This window comes from Leptosomus discolor, chromosome 7, assembly GCF_034619465.1.
Source record: "Leptosomus discolor isolate bLepDis1 chromosome 7, bLepDis1.hap2, whole genome shotgun sequence".
NCBI lineage: Eukaryota > Metazoa > Chordata > Aves > Leptosomiformes > Leptosomidae > Leptosomus > Leptosomus discolor.
The window spans coordinates 3611719-3627526 of NC_141397.1; the positions used below are offsets into that span (position 1 = coordinate 3611719).

At 40.0% G+C, this 15808-nt stretch overlaps 1 protein-coding gene across 1 annotated transcript in view; it reads left to right on the plus strand.

The window, feature by feature from the left end:
- The window catches only part of PHF14 (PHD finger protein 14), a 144667-nt gene that overhangs the window by 51756 nt on the left and 77103 nt on the right, over positions 1-15808 (plus strand). The window contains exon 13 of the mRNA XM_086468151.1: positions 5847-6015. Within this exon, the coding sequence (XP_086324277.1) occupies positions 5847-6015 (169 nt within the window). The remainder of the gene's footprint in view (positions 1-5846; positions 6016-15808) is intronic.

Genomic DNA, 15808 nt, shown 5'->3' on the forward strand with positions numbered 1-15808 from the left:
TTGACCGCTCCTTCAGTAAAGAAATTATTCCTCATGTCCAATCTAAGCCTCCCCTGGTGCAACTTGAGGCTGTTTCCTCTCATCCTAAACTTCTGGTAGCGTGTGAAACGGAGAACAAGGACTAATGCTCACATTATGCTTGGTGGGTTTTATTTGTGTTCTGGAGGGCCAAGTTGTTCTAGTGGTAACTGCTGTGGGAGTATTGGCCACCGGACAGCATGAGCTGTGGGGTTCCTGACCAGTAGTCCCGTGAACACCCATTCAGTATCTGGACATCCCTTCCTACTCCTGACCCTGCTTGTTCAGTACTGATCCGGCACATCTTGATTGTTTTTACATTGGATAATGGTATAAAATTATTAAGTTGTGTGAGTGCAATATAATGTTGCATATAACATAAATTTTTATGTATTTATCACTTGTCCTAATCAAAGGATATTTGGGTCATTGCAAATGGCAAGTTTTCAGTGCCTTTACTGTCTGAAAGGTGCTCTTTGACAAACTTCTTTTTGGTTCATAAATACTGTCTTTGATCTCCAGAATAACAGCAGTCCTCCTTGGGGTTTTTTTTTCCACACCCAGTACATCATTTAACATGTGATTTATTCAAATTACCAGAGCATAGGTGTCATCTTAAAACCATGGTCCATGTTTCTCGAGTTCAAAGTGGTTTGATTCTTTGTAGACAGGGCAAGAAGTGATTTATCACAGAGTATGTCTACCAGAACCGTTTCCTTCTTCATTAAAAACAACCCAAACTCTATTAACTGCGCAGGTTTCCTTCTTAAACACTGAGGGCAGAGCTGTTTTCTGGAAGCACTGGAGTGGTGTTCACTCAGCACAGAACGTTGAAATTTACTCTTTTCACAGTAAGCAAGCTCTGGGTGCAGAGGATGCTGGTTCCTTCCAAATCCTTTTCCAGCCCAGTTGTGCTTATAAGAACGACTGGCTTGTTCAGACAGAGTCCTTAGTATTTTCATCACACAAGCCACTCTGAAACTACATACCGTAACACAGTTAAGGCAGTCTAATTCACCTGTACTGTGATAGTTGAACAAAACCTCGGTTTTTCTCCTAGTTTTTGTAGTGTTACCTTTTCAGTGAAATGTTTTCATATGTTTCATCTGGTTTTCTGTCTCATGTAGCAAAGATGTTGTTTGCTTTGTTACTAAAATTTCAAAAGTAAAGAGAGATTCGTGTTAAATTTACCAGGACGTTGGCTTTGAGCCCTGTTTGTGAGATCTTCAGCTTCGTCACCTTTCATTTATGAATGGGGTTTGGTGTTCCTTCGGCTTTTCTCATCCTCACTTCACAACTTCCCTTGTGCCAGGCCCATCAGTTAAAGTGCATTTAGGTGGGTTTTTTGATGTGTAAAGCCACAGCATAAGGAAGCATCATAATGACTTTTTTGGCACTGAATTTTTGGGGAGGTAAGGGGTTTCTACGGTTTTCATTGCCACTTCACCATAAAACCACCCCGTCTCCAAACTATCCCTCCCCTCCTTGTTTTCTCAGGGAGGTAGGTGTTCGCTTTTTCACGTTGGAAATTTCTAGGTTCAAGGCTAATGCTATCAGTTGCTAAAACTTCATAAACTCCTTGGTCTTTGCTTACTAAAGCCCCATTATAGGTTCACGTGTTTCTTGAAGCTCCCCATACTCAAAAATCTACTCCCCACCAGGCAATGCCAAACCATTTGCGTCGTGAAGTTACGCAAAAGCGATGTTTCGGTGTTATTCTGGACCGTTAATAATTTTTAAAAATTAATAGTGCATCTTCCTTTTCACTTGCTGGTCTTGTCTGTTGCTGGTGAGTTGGGAAGATCCGTTTGCTTTGTGAGGTGGGAAGGTATCTCTGGTGCCGCTGGTTCTTGTAGCAAGTCAGATTGAAAACGCAACAAAACCACGCGACTTTTTTTTCTTCTGTAGGTTTTTAGTGCTTAAGCAAAGAGTTTCTCTGTGATTAGAAGGTTTCAGATCATCACTGAGATTTCTTGATGGATCAGCCATTTCCAGTAATTTTTAATAGCAGGCATATTATTGCAAAACCCGTGTACGGAAGTTGAATCTTTGGCACCGCTCCTGTTAATTTGCTTGTGCTGCGTGGCAGCGCCGGCTGATTTAGAGGTAGTTGAAGATTGTGGGAGCAGTTGGAAAGGTGACCCGTTGTGGTCGGTTCTCTATTCACCGATGGTCCTCAAAGAGGTGAAATTAGATGAGCAGGACTTGGGCATAGCCAAAAGTCGTGTGTCTGCTTTCTATGAATATGTTGGGGTTAAACAGCAGAATGGGGAAAAAAAAAAAGAGTTCTTTAAATTCAAGAACAGTGTTGAAATAAACCGTAATAGGAGCTGAAAGTTAGCAGATTGGTTCCAAGGCAGAGGAGTGTGTGTCCGTAATAGCTTTTCTGTGAGCCCTATGGGAGCTTACAACCCAACTCCTTTATAGCTGGAGCTTCACTGCCTTATAATAGGGTTGATAAGATGTGGTTGCCTGTGGCAGTAGAGTCTATTCCAGTAAATCAGGAGTTGCTTATAAGTTCATGTTTATAACTTTCTTTTTTTTTTCCCCCTCACCTTTGGTGTATTTGGGAAGTCTTGTTCTGTGATTCGCAGCCCTCCCCTACCCTACTATGTTTTTGCAGCTTTCTTTTTGTAGATCTAGCTTTTTTCTAGTTTAGATGGCTGTGACACTTGCTCCACCTCTTTCAGAGGAAGCTCAGTCGCAAAAATGGAATTTCAGGAACTTGCTTGCGGTACCTCATCTGTTGGCAGGGATGTTTCTTGTCTTCCTCACTTCCTCAAAGTTAAAATGTTTCCTTTATTCATATTTAAATAGGGCTCTAATGAAATGAAAGTGCTTTATGATCTGCATAGTTATTTTCTGTACAACTGTGAACTTACGTAGCCAAAAAAAAACGGTGTCTTTGCCTTTTAAGAGCACAGAGCTAAAGGACAGGAATGATTTAAATTGTGGGTGCAGGGTGGTAGATCCAAGAGACTGAGTTCCCAACTCCAAATATTGCTGCAAAATCATACTATATTTTTTGTCTTTTAAAAACTTCAATTTTTTTAATGCAGCTTTTTAGTGGTACAATGCATCTGTTTTAATTTGTACATAGTACATATTTTTACCATAATAACGGGGAAAATAAAACTTTTTGTAAGAATTGCTCATCACAATACTTTTGAACACTCTCATAGCTGTTGCTTACATCTGCATAAGCAGATCACAGTAAGTACTGTCAGTTGTTCACCTTCCACTACATAAATTAACGACCTGACTGATGCTGCAGTGTTCTGGGGGGCTGTGCTCTCTGAGGCTTGCCAAACAGGACACCTCCTTAGAGTTTTGAGTTGAAGACAATGCATCATGTAAAAGTAAAGAACAGAAAGTAACCTTTCGCTAAGCAGCCAGACAAAATTTTGAGGGAATGCTGTTCTCTCTGAAGTGTCTCTCTTGCGTTACCTCATTGGAGAGCCTTTCTCTGCAAAAATGACAATAAGGGTAGTTTGGTCTTTGTGCCCTTGTTTATTTACTGATGTGCGTGTGTATATGCACACAAATTCATATAAATGTGCAACTGTAAAAAGTGGCATTTTGTGAAAGTTACTAGACCTTATACTTTCCTATTGGTTTGGTATTTTAGCGTCCTAAAGAGGGCTAGAAATGTTCACAGGTACTGTGGCTGTATCACAGAATCACAGACTGGTAGGAGTTGGAAGGGACCTTGAGATCATCTGGTCCAACTCCCCCACCAAAGCAGGTCAGCCTAGAGCGGGTCACACAGGACTGCATCCAGATGGGCTTTGAATATCTCCAGAGCAGGAGACTCCACAGCCTCCCTGGGCAGCCTGTTCCAGTGCTCTGCCACCCTCAGAGTGAAGAAGCTTTTCCTCGTGTTCAGGTGGATCTTCCTGGGCTCCAGTTTGTGCCCGTTGACCCTTGTCCTGTCGCTGGGCACCACTGAGAAGAGCCTGGCCCCAAACTCTTTGACACCCACCCTTTAGATATTGATAAGTGTTGATAAGGTCCCCTCTCAGCCTTCTCTTCTCCAGGCTGAAGAGCCCCAGGTCTCTCAGCCTCTCCTCGTAGGAGAGATGCTCCAGCCCCCTGTAGTGAACTGGTGTTTGTAAAGAGGAGGAAGAACAGAGTATTACACAGTTGTATGCTGGCCCAAAACTGTTTGCAAAGTCTAAAAACTGCATAAAGGGACTTCCTTGTGTTTTGGCTACTAACAGTGTCCTTACTTAGATGAGGGAGGGGAGGGGAGAGCCTGTCCTCTTTGCTTCAATGTACCCTGTGGCGGTGCTTCTTTTCTAGACTGGCCAATACTACTAGCGCTAGCACGTGCCCTGTTCCCCGTGGTCTCGAGTGCTTTACGGAGAAGAAGTGATTAATCTTCATAACATTATGATGTAGCCACAATTCTCTTAATTTTACATATGGAAAAAGTGAAGGAGAAAGGTGTCGACGTAGCCAAGGTTACACTGATGAGTTACCCAGTCCAGGATTAGTTCCCCTCTGTTTGGACTTGGTAGCCACTGGTCTGTCCGGCGGACTGTGACGAGTGCTGGTCTCTTTTGGTATAGCCAGGAGAGACCTGAGATTATGCTGGATTGATTTGGAAGAATTAGAAAACATGGAAAGCTGATGGAGTTGATGTGGTGTGAACCCTTGCTGAGGAGGAAAAACTATCCCTGTGGAACATTTACATTTGAGGCAATCGGTCAGACACAACATATGTACCTGACTTTGTGCGTTAGCTTAGGTACGGGATGGGGATGCCTTCTTGTCACAAGTGTGTATCAACATTTAACTTCAAATACTTAAGTCCATGGTTTTCCTTTGTCTCCTTCCAAAGCAGTTTTACTCCTTCGTTTAGATAAATTATATTGTGTTGTGTGCCTGTTAAATGCCCTGGTGATGCCTATTAATAGCAGAACATAATGTTGATTTTTGTTTTGTTTTTTTGGTTGGTATTGTAAAAAAAAAAAGCATGTTTAATATGAGAACAGTGATGAACTGGAATTTGTTTGAAAGGATTTGTAGTTTTTTGATTTGGAAGTGTAATGTGAGAAGGAATGAAAAAACTGGCTCTTATCAGTTGGTGTAATTTTAAAGTTTTCATTAACATCTTTTTAGTTGCATAAGATGAATATTTTCTGCAAATAAGAGCAAAACTTGATGAATTCCCATCTTGTTAATTCTGTCATGGAGCTCATCAACAGCGTTACCTTAGCATCTGTTCACTTCTGATCTTGTGCTTTTTCAAAACCTCAGTAGGGACTTTTTTCAACTCAGTGTTCCAGGTTTGTTAATGTAAGTCTCCAGTTTCTGTATCTTTAATTGTCTCTTGACTGTTTTTTTTTCAGATTCAAAACCCACTCCCTTAGAAAATACTATTAAAATTGATTTTCATAACAGCCACGTCTTCTAAATCCCTGCCACTAAAGAGTGCTCTCATCGGACTGGATTCAGCAGTGTGTCATTGTAAAGATTAAACTGCAGCAGCAGTTACACTAATGAATAGATTACAGATCAGTGGGCACCGTTAAAAATGGGGATGTGGTAGGATGCTGATGGTGATATCGGGTGCATCTGTCTTGAAGATTAAATCCTACTTTCAAAATTTTGGTTTTCAAAGTTTAAATACTGTCAGAAAAAAACTCAGCAATAAGGACATCTTGCTTGTTTGTTGCTTAAAATATCCTATGTTTGAGTGACTTCTTTAGGTGCCCGTTGTGTTTCTTGACTTTTGGCTTTATTTTAAACCCAAACACTTCAATGTGTTTCTTTTTCTGCTTTTGTGGCTGCAGTTTTAAATAGAAAAATCTTCCACTTTGCAGGCAGTGCTCAGAGTGTGACCAGGCAGGTAGCAGTGACATGGAGGCTGATATCGCCATGGAAACCTTACCAGATGGGACCAAAAGATCAAGGAGGCAGATTAAGGAACCAGTGAAATTTGTTCCTCAGGATGTGCCGCCAGAACCGAAGAAAATTCCAATCAGAAACACGGTAAATGGTGGTTGAGTTGTTGTTACGCAGCTCATATTCCTAATAGTTTTGTTTAAGATGTCTTCTGTTTTGCACATTTTGAATTGTGGGATTTCAATTTGATGTTCTGTTTTTGTTATAAATTCCCTTTCCTCTGTTTAATACTTGTTTATTACTTGTCTTAAATATATAGTTTTGGTAAAGTAAAAAAAGCTGGGAAACACAGCACTGAACTGAAGAGTGGTACAAGCTTTTCCTTTTACCTGGGCCACCAGGTTACCTGTTAATTGCAGAAGAAGGGAGAATTCAGTTTGCACTTAAACTTACCTTTTATAGCTGTTCTTCACCTTAGTAGTAAGGACCCTTTGTTCCTGTATGCCAAGATTTGAATATATCGAATTGCCAATTACAGCTGTAAAGTAATTAGTCGTTTCCTAACGTACGGGGAACCTGCTGACAGACTGCACGTTTTGTGACTATCACAAGACCCTGTTCGTTCGGTTTGTTTAGTTTCCTAGTGTCACTGGTCGTTGTAGGTTTACTTAAACTTCCCTGGTGGGTAGTTTTTAGAGAAGAGCAAAAGCTCTTGCTTGCTGTTCTGATGAAATGTGTAACATCTTCTCTTTCATTTGAAAGTAGAACTTTTTTATTAGTCACTGTGCTCTCTAATCTTTAAAGTTTTGCTCTCCTACTTGCTCCTAAACCAAGGTTTTTCATGTGTCATGTGTCACATCACCTATATAACGTACATAAAAGTAGTCAAAGGGCTTTTAGGTCCAGTTTAGGGAATGAGCAGTATTCCCATGACCCTTTGGACATGGAATTGTAGACTGGTTTGGGTGGGAAGGAACCTTAAAAATCCTCTAGTCCCAACCCCCTGCCCTGGGCAGGGACACCTCCCACCAGACCAGGTCGCTCCCAGCCCCATCCAGCCTGGCCTTGAGCCCTGCCAGGGAGGGGGCAGCCACGGCTGCTCTGGGCAGCCTGGGCCAGGGCCTTACCGCCCTCACAGGGAAGGATTTCTTCCCAAGATCTCATCTCAATCTCCCCTCTTTCAGTTTGAAACCGTTACCCCTCGTCCTGTCCCCACACTCCCTGGTAAAGAGTCTCTCCCCACCTCTGCTGTAGTCCCCTTTAAGTACTGGAAGGCTACTATGAGTAATAATTATATATAAACTCGTGGTTTATCTTCTGATATACTTCTTAGTATTAGGAAATACTTAAACCCTCCTTACACATACTTCATCTCTCCTGCAGCACGCCTTCATTTTCCTCACAGACCATTCTGGACTTCTGGTTGTACTAGCAAATACCTTACTTAACTCTTCTGAGTATACACTGATGGAATTGAGCGAATATTTTCCTGAGTTAACCTTAAATGTTTGCTTAAATTACATTTCAAGATATTTGGACTGTTTGGGCCACGTCTTTGGTTTACCTAATGGCTTCCTTTTCCTGGTCTTTGACTAAGAAGAACTTAAAGAATGACTCAAGCCAAGCTGATGAGTTTAGCTCAAACTATTGGGAGTGTGAGTAATCCAAATTGAAACTTTAGGAGTAATTGAGAGCCTATCTGTAGGAGAAAAACTTTTTTCCTTTTTTTTTTTTTCCCTCCCCTTTTCTTCTTTATCTCTTTCCTCTTTTTATACCTAATGTAGCGGTATTAGGGCGTGAGGATTCAGAATTATGGGACTAAAGGACACTGGTTTTTGCAGGAAAGACATTCATAGTAGTAACAGACAAAAGAGTGATACAAGGCACCGTGCAGAAATCCGCAGGAAGACAAGGCTGGCCTGTTCTAAGGCCCGTGCAGTAACTTCCAGGCTGCTTCTGTGCTGGATGGAGAGAAGCCTGGTGGCTCCAAAGTGTTCCCCTCCTGCTGTGACACCGTGACGTGCTGCACTGGTGCTGCACTGGTGATTTGGCACCTCATCTGTTGGTGTATCTACACACATTGTGGTCTGTCATGCAGAGATTAAACTTACTTTGAGTGGACTGGTACGTTGGCACGGTACAGCATTGCGCTGTGGAAAAATTACTGCTGCCAGTCTAAGAAAGACTTTGTTCCTCTGCTTGGATTTTTAGGCTCTCTTTCGCTTCTCTCCAGTTCTCTGCTTTTCTACAACATACAGGTTTGCAGGATGACATCTTTGCTGCTCTGTGGGCAGGGCTGCTCTGTCAAAGTTCTCTCCGCTCGTCCAGCTTTCCCAAAGCTGTTAAGTGGTGGTGTTTTGTGGGTTTTTGGTGGTTTTTTTTAATTTTATTTTATTTTATTTTATTCCCTACTGTCTTCTACTTAACTATGGAATAGGAGAGTCACACCCTTGACACCTGCTGGATTTCTTTCTCCGAATTAGGCTGAATTCCTTCGTTTCAAGTCTTTCATGATCTCGGTGCACTCAGGCTGTATAACAAAATGACCTCTGATGACTTAATGGGTACTGCCTGGCAGTATGGGATTCCCACTCACTTTTGCCATGAACCCAGGGGTTCATTTCTGTTGCTTGTTTGTTTTGTTTTGGTTTTTTTTTTTTTAGGAAGAGAATACTTTTAATATTTTTTAATTAGGCCTGGGGCTGTCTGTATATTTGAGGGGGAAAAAATGACCTTTGAACAACTTCTCATATGAAGTTGGGTCCGACTACACAGAGAACATCTATGTGGTTCGTTTCAACACCAATCCTAGAATCATAGAATCCTAGACTGGTTTGGGTTGGAAGGGACCTTAAAGATCCTCTAGTTCCACCCCCTGCCACGGGCAGGGACACCTTCCACCAGACCAGGTTGCTCCAAGCCCCATCCAGGGTGGATGACCAGATTCTTATTCTGTCATTTGTGTCCTCAGTGCTCAGAAATAGTTTAAAATAAAGAAGAATAAATTAACAATTTGAAAATACACTTACTTCACAGTCCTCTCTTCTCAGTGTACTTTGTATCTCAGGACACGTTTTATGTAGTTTCATTTTGGAAGGAATTGGGACGCCTGTTTAACTAATAGTATGTAATCAGCCTTGCTTACAGTTACAGTCAACAAGTGCAATTAGAAGACTGCAGCATTCTGTATCTGTTGCTCGTAAGGGAATTTCCATTTGTTTTGCATAAAATTATCTTGAATTGATGTAACTGAAAGAAGGATTTTCTGCCACATACCTAAGAGAACAGAATGTGTCTTACCTGTTTCAATTTCATTGTAGTGTTTTATTGTAGTTAACTCTTCATTACTTTGTTGACAGAAGTTGTGGGTAAGCCCTATATTTTATTTTGGTAAAGTCCATTAGGTGTTACTGGTGACAATAATAGCTGGTATCTGTAAGACATTGTGTACAAAAGCACATGATTATCAAAGCCTATATGCTATTTCTATGAAAAAAAAAATCATGTCAAATTGTACTTTCAGAATTGATGTTTTGCAATCAGCTTGTCCTGCAGCTCTTATTTGGTAACACTGATTTCAGAGATGATAAAGGATAGCCCCTTTGGTGAAAAATTGCCTTTTTTCCTTATTTCTCTTAATTTTTTTTTTCCAATTTCTGTGTGCTTGGCGTGTACTATAAAGAGAAAATACTTTTAGAAATGCTCATCACTTTACCATTGTTTCTCATCCCATCTAAATATAGATGTGTACTTAAGTCCTGCAATTTTTTTTTTTTAAATTTCTTGTTGTTACCCGTGTTTGATGTTGTGGATTTTCTTTTCGAGGGATAAATTCTTTTTTAAAGAAAATAGTGGTGCTTTTTTCCTGCTTCAAGTGTCACCTTACAATCTCCTTTTGTTTTGCATCATTACAAGAAATAAGGACATCTCATTTTAACTCCTGCAACCCGTACTATTTCCCCTCCTCCTTTTCCTTAATGAACTTAACAGTTCTTTTCAGGTTTTTCCCATCTTAAGTCCTTAGCCTTCCACCTGTGTCAGGACACGCTTGGAAGAGATTAAGAGTGGAATGCTCTGTGTTATTTCAAATGAGGTGCCTTTTCTCCCTATCGTGTGTCTTCTCGTGCAGAAGGCTTGGCTCATAACTCATTACTGGCTGGGCAGAGCTGTGAGGAATATTCGTTTTACAACTCACTGAGGGGAAGGTGAGACTGTTTAATGAAAACTCAGGTTATCTCCTGGGGACTACGTTGTTCAAATCTTCATTCAATCTAATCTTAGATCAAACAGTGGTGGCCAGAGACCTGTGGCAGTGGGACCACGCTGTGTTCACAGCTTCCACGTGGTAGCGGAGGCTGTTTCCTTCTGTAATTTGGAAGTGTGAGAGAACTAAGCCTGAAGCAGGTTATTCAGAGTGAGGACAGTTCTCGATGTTAGTTGTGGGTCAGGGCGGTATTTTGCATCCAAATGCTGTATAAGCTTTTTAAAACCACCCGTGAGTGCTCTCTAGGATGTCCATCTCTCACCTTTCAGATGCTTTGGAGGATATTTCCATCAAGAACGTATATAGCAAAGGAAATGGGGGGACAGAGAGGAAGTCCGGCCTTTTGGACTGCGTTGTTTTGAATAGAGAACGCATCATATTGTACATAAAAATCTTCACTGAAGTTTACAAGAAGGCCTTTTTGATTTTAAATTTCCTGAGAAAGACCATGTGAGAGAATATACCTAAGTAAGGGTAAATTTAAACATACCAGAATTCTACTCTAAGTCATGGGCTATACAAATTAGAAATAAATATAAATAGACCAGACATGAGGCCTTTATACTTTAAGCTGTTGTTGTATAAGGGCTATATTTGTGGACAGAATTTAATTCATTGTTTATGCTTGTATGTTTCAATCCATATGTAGTGATCCTTTAAACAATTTCCTGAATTTCAGTGCGGAACGTTTTAAAGTAGCTTTATTTAAAATCTGTGATCTTGGTGATTCCCATTTCATACTTGTGTAAGCGTCACAAATCATTACTTCTGCTGCTAGTTAATTTCAGAGAAATTAATAGCTAATTACTAGCTAATAACTAGTAGAAATCAGTAGCTGATCTGCGTAAACATTTTTTATATTTGTTAAAAATCTGAAGAGTTTTTAACATTTGCTTTTCAGAACCGTACAGTTTTTTCATAGTGGGTATTTTTATTATGAAGATTAAAAGTGTACAATAGTTTGTCTATTTGGAAAAAAAATCTTTTTTCAAGAGACACGGATAGTGCTTTACAGCAGTGAGTGGAGATTAATGCTTTTCATCTGCTCAGCTACGTACATTCAGTTTTTCAGAGCCTTCATGAGATGATCCATATTTACAAAAACGAGCTTTTCACAAATTGCCAACTTCATTTGCTGTCCTCGAATAACAAAAAAAGGACACACGGGTTATTGCTCATCTAAGATGTCATCGCTAAAATAATTCCGTTAGCCTGGCGTCGTGTTTTTGCAAATATCCTTCTGTTAGGTATATTTCAGTGAATTTCTGTACTTCAAAATCTCAGGAAGTGTGCTTCCCTGACTGCGTGTGCTGGCGGCTGGAAGTGTTTCCACAAGAAACATCACACACGTGCACATCTTCTAGGGCAATACTGCGCAGCTGGGCCCCGCTGTGTGCCGTCGGAGGTGGCAGGGGATGCTTTTTCCTGTGGTTCTGGTGCAGCCTTTGAAGTTAAGTCGTGTTTGTGGGGTTGAATGTTCCATCCTCCGACAGATGCTGTCAGATCCTGGTATTCTTACTGAGCCTGTTGGAGCGGTGGTTTGGTTTTTTTTTTGGAAATTCCATTTTTTGGGTTTTTTTTGGAAATTCCATTTTTCGTTCCTTTTTGGCAATTCCATTTTTCGTTCCTTTTTGGCAATTCCATTTTTCGTTCCTTTTTGGCAATTCCATTTTTCGTTCCTTTTTGGCAATTCCATTTTTCGTTCCTTTTTGGCAATTCCATTTTTCGTTCCTTTTTGGCAATTCCATTTTTCGTTCCTTTTTGGCAATTCCATTTTTCGTTCCTTTTTGGCAATTCCATTTTTCGTTCCTTTTTGGCAATTCCATTTTTCGTTCCTTTTTGGCAATTCCATTTTTCGTTCCTTTTTGGCAATTCCATTTTTCGTTCCTTTTTGGCAATTCCATTTTTCGTTCCTTTTTGGCAATTCCATTTTTCGTTCCTTTTTGGCAATTCCATTTTTCGTTCCTTTTTGGCAATTCCATTTTTCGTTCCTTTTTATTGAAAAGGAAGTGTCTACTCGGTGTTATAAAGGTGAGAAAGGCTTTTTGTAAAGGCACTTTGGGAACTGAAGAGTTTATTGAGGGATTTAAATAAAACCTGATACCAAACTTATTTTTGTTATCCAAAACCTGAAAGTCTGATAGCTTTTTTTTTCTATAATTGTATTGTATAAAATCCAAATGAACAGACAGTGATTTTTCTGTTTAGCAGTAAAAAGTCTGCGTTTTGGGGAAAGAATTGTTAGCTGACACCATGCTGTTTGTTCTTCGGAACATGGAAGAAAAGAAATCTGTGCCTGAGGGTCTATAGTCTTAAGTAGATTAGATTTTTAAAATAATAATTAAAAAAAAATACTGACAGAGCACCTACAAACTGTTTTTAGCACAGGGAGTTGTGTATACTGCTTTTGTTTTACAAATAAATACTGTATTTAGAATAGATTATTATGTCTTGGATTTGTTTCAAATAGGAAAAGATTGCGGAGGAATGATTATTTTTTTTCTTACCAAGTATATTAAAAGATAAACAGGATTGTTATCTTGTATTTCACTGAAGCATTTCCACCGAAGTGATTTCCAAACATCTGTTGTGTAACTTAATTATGTGATGTCATAGATACACGTTTTGAATAAAAGATGGCTACAGCAGGAAAACAACATCAATTCCAATTTGAGTGTAAGTATCAGTGCTTCCTAAAAACAGCAAATAATTTTAAAACACTTAATCTATACTTACCGTAGTCATAATTTTAATTAGCATTGTCAATAATTGGTCAACCAATTTAAAATTCTAAATAAATATTTTTAAAGCAAGTTGTGTTTTTTTGCCGTATTCACCTTCAAAAAGAAACTGCTGTCAACTGAACATGAAAACTCTAGAAAAAAGACAATCAGGAGTTACTAAGCTTTCTGAAACTTAAGGTTTTCATTATAAAAAACACTGTAAAAGACTCTTATTTCTTCATCACTGAATGTAAAAGCTCAAGTGAGTCTATGACGTGTCAATACCAGCATAAAAGCTCCATCAACCAGCTTGCCCAGTCCATGGGCACATGATTGTATAGGACTTTTTCTTCCGGCTTGAGGTCAAATTCAGAAAGGAGGGAAGTAAAAGAAATTGGTGCAGCTCTTCCCCAATGCTTGAAGCAAATGCAGTATATCAGAGTTTTGTGGTTTGGTTTTGTTGTTGTTTGGGGATTGTTTCGGTCGGTTGGTTGGTTGGCTTTTTAAGAAAGCAGAGGAAAAATCCCTCATGATGAAAGATCGCTTTTTTTTGATGTAGCAAAGGCATGAAGCGATGTGCATATTCCAAACGGTATTCCAGTGGTGCAAATATCAGTATTTCTGTAAGTAAAGGTAACGAGCGTATCTGTCACTTCTGCAAATAAGTGCGTTGAAGTGAAGTTTTCCAGAAAAGCATCACTTGTTTTAGCAACATCTGTTTTTTCTGCCCTTTTTTGCCCTCCCACTTCTCTTTCAGTTCTCCAAACGTGTGTGCGTTGGAGGAAATTAGTGTTAAAAAGGCTAGAAAGCAATCCTGCCAGTTCTCAAACTCGGTTGTATGTTTAAGTCTTAGAAACAGTCGTTTCCAGTTCATTTCCAGATTCAGTGATAGTACAGCTTTGCCAGCAGGAATGTTGCAAAATTTTTGCTTTTCTAGAAAACAAAAAATTCTTCAGACAATGGAACCTAAAGAAAAAAAAAAAGGGGGGGGGGGGGGCGGGGGAATTTTAATTATGTGTAATTAAGCTTCATGGTCTTTCTAATCATATTTTGATTTACTGCTATTTCTTTTTGTCTGGCGGTTCCCTTTTTATTACTGTCAGCTTTCTGGAAAATTAAATAATTATTTCAGAAATGTATTTTCAGTAGTAACGATATGTACCATCGAAGGTATTCCTTTGATCGGGATTGAGCGAGTGTGCCATCTGCTGTCTCTATAGCTGTCCTTACCTTTATTTCTAATAATTTTGTACCTTTGTGGTGCCATTAATAGAGTATTTTTTTCTGCCTTTTAACAAAGCAAAGGAAGTCAAAGAGATTTTTCTGCAATTGGCTTGATTGTAACTTTTTCATTGGCAAAGGGTATTTATAACGTTGAACTCTTAATAAGGAGTGGTTGACGTCGTGGATTAAAAATTACTGTCTTAGCAAAATGGTGGTGGTTCGTGTTTAAGAGGAGAGAGATCCCATTATCTGGGCAGTTTCAACTGTTGTGTGTTCTTCTCAGGCTTTTGAAAACCTATAGTTGGCTTTAGGAACGCTCTTGGTAGGGCAGTGATTGCATTTGGTTCCTTTTTTGGTAGCAGTGGAAGTTTTCCCAGTTCTGTTTCCTGAGAGTGTTCTCCTCTGCTTGGTAATGCCTCCTTGCCATGACCTCTTTCTTTGGAATGATGCGTAGCATTCTGGTACTTACTGGTTTTTATTTTTGTTTTGTCTAGATTGTCATTAACAAGTATCTGTTAAAGGCTCCATGAGCGAGAGGGTCAGGGTTAGAAGGGTTTTGATTGTGATAGGTATCAGTGAACCGTCGTTTGATAAAAGGTCAGACTGTGGAAGTGTATCGTCGGTATTAGTGTGTCAGCTCTAAGGTGACGTAAGATAAAAATGAAACTGCCTGAAGGATTTAGATAGGAAGCAGAATTAAAACATGGATGTGATCTTATACCGGCCCTCTTCACTGTGTTTCATGTAGCTGAACGTCCTTCTAGAGCAGTCACTGTGGCTGCAGGTCGGTCAGGGAACTGCAAATTCGATAGATGTGCTGTTTCAGAGAAGAACTGTGAGATTTACACATCTACAAAAGTCAAAGCGTGTTAAGTTCTTCTCATTTGGCCCTCTAACAGTTACAGCACTAAACAACATCTACAGACTTTTTACACAATAAGGGAATTATCACAGTACCAATAGTTTCAAGTCAGGTGTGTCTTCGGTAATTTAATCGATTTAACTGGAACGTATGTGTGACTGTTGGGCATTGCCTCCCTGCTTCTGGTCAGTTGGCGAGTTCTGGATCGTGTTGGTTTTCCTTTTCTTCCAGCTGACAAAGCAAAACTGCTCCAAGAGAACCTTTTGCCTTCTCTTGCTGTCTTCGGATGAAGTGGTTTAAAGCGTGTCTTCGAGAGCCATAACAGTGTGGTTTGGTGACAGCCGTGGTGGTTTTGGGCCACGCAGGCACCCGTTCTGTCATGTTCACCGTTCTGCTTTCACGCTTGGAAACGAACGTGTCAACTCGTTCCATCTGTGAGTGATGGCAAACAGACTGTTCCTGTGCGGCTTGGCTTCCTTGGCTGTTCTGCAAACAGTCTGTTGCCTTTCAAGGAGTGTAGGGTTCATCCTAGGCTTTATTTGTCCCTTGTCTTGCATTTGTCTCGTGTATGGAATTTGTTTTTGTGAGAATATTCAAAATCTTGTAGTCAATGCATGAGCTAGTCTTCAAAAGGGAGACTCCCACTTTGGTTTTCTCCCACATTTGGGTTGACAGTTTGATCCCACTGTTGGTCACATTTTCCCTCAGCCTATTTCATTCCATTTTGGATAATTTTGGGGGTTTAACTGTCTGAATATTTTGAAGTGCATTGGGTACACTACTCCCTTCCATGGGTTGGAATTGCATTCTCACACCTCTACCGATTTCTTGTCCATGTATCTTCTAAAAATGTCACCCCAAGTGGCT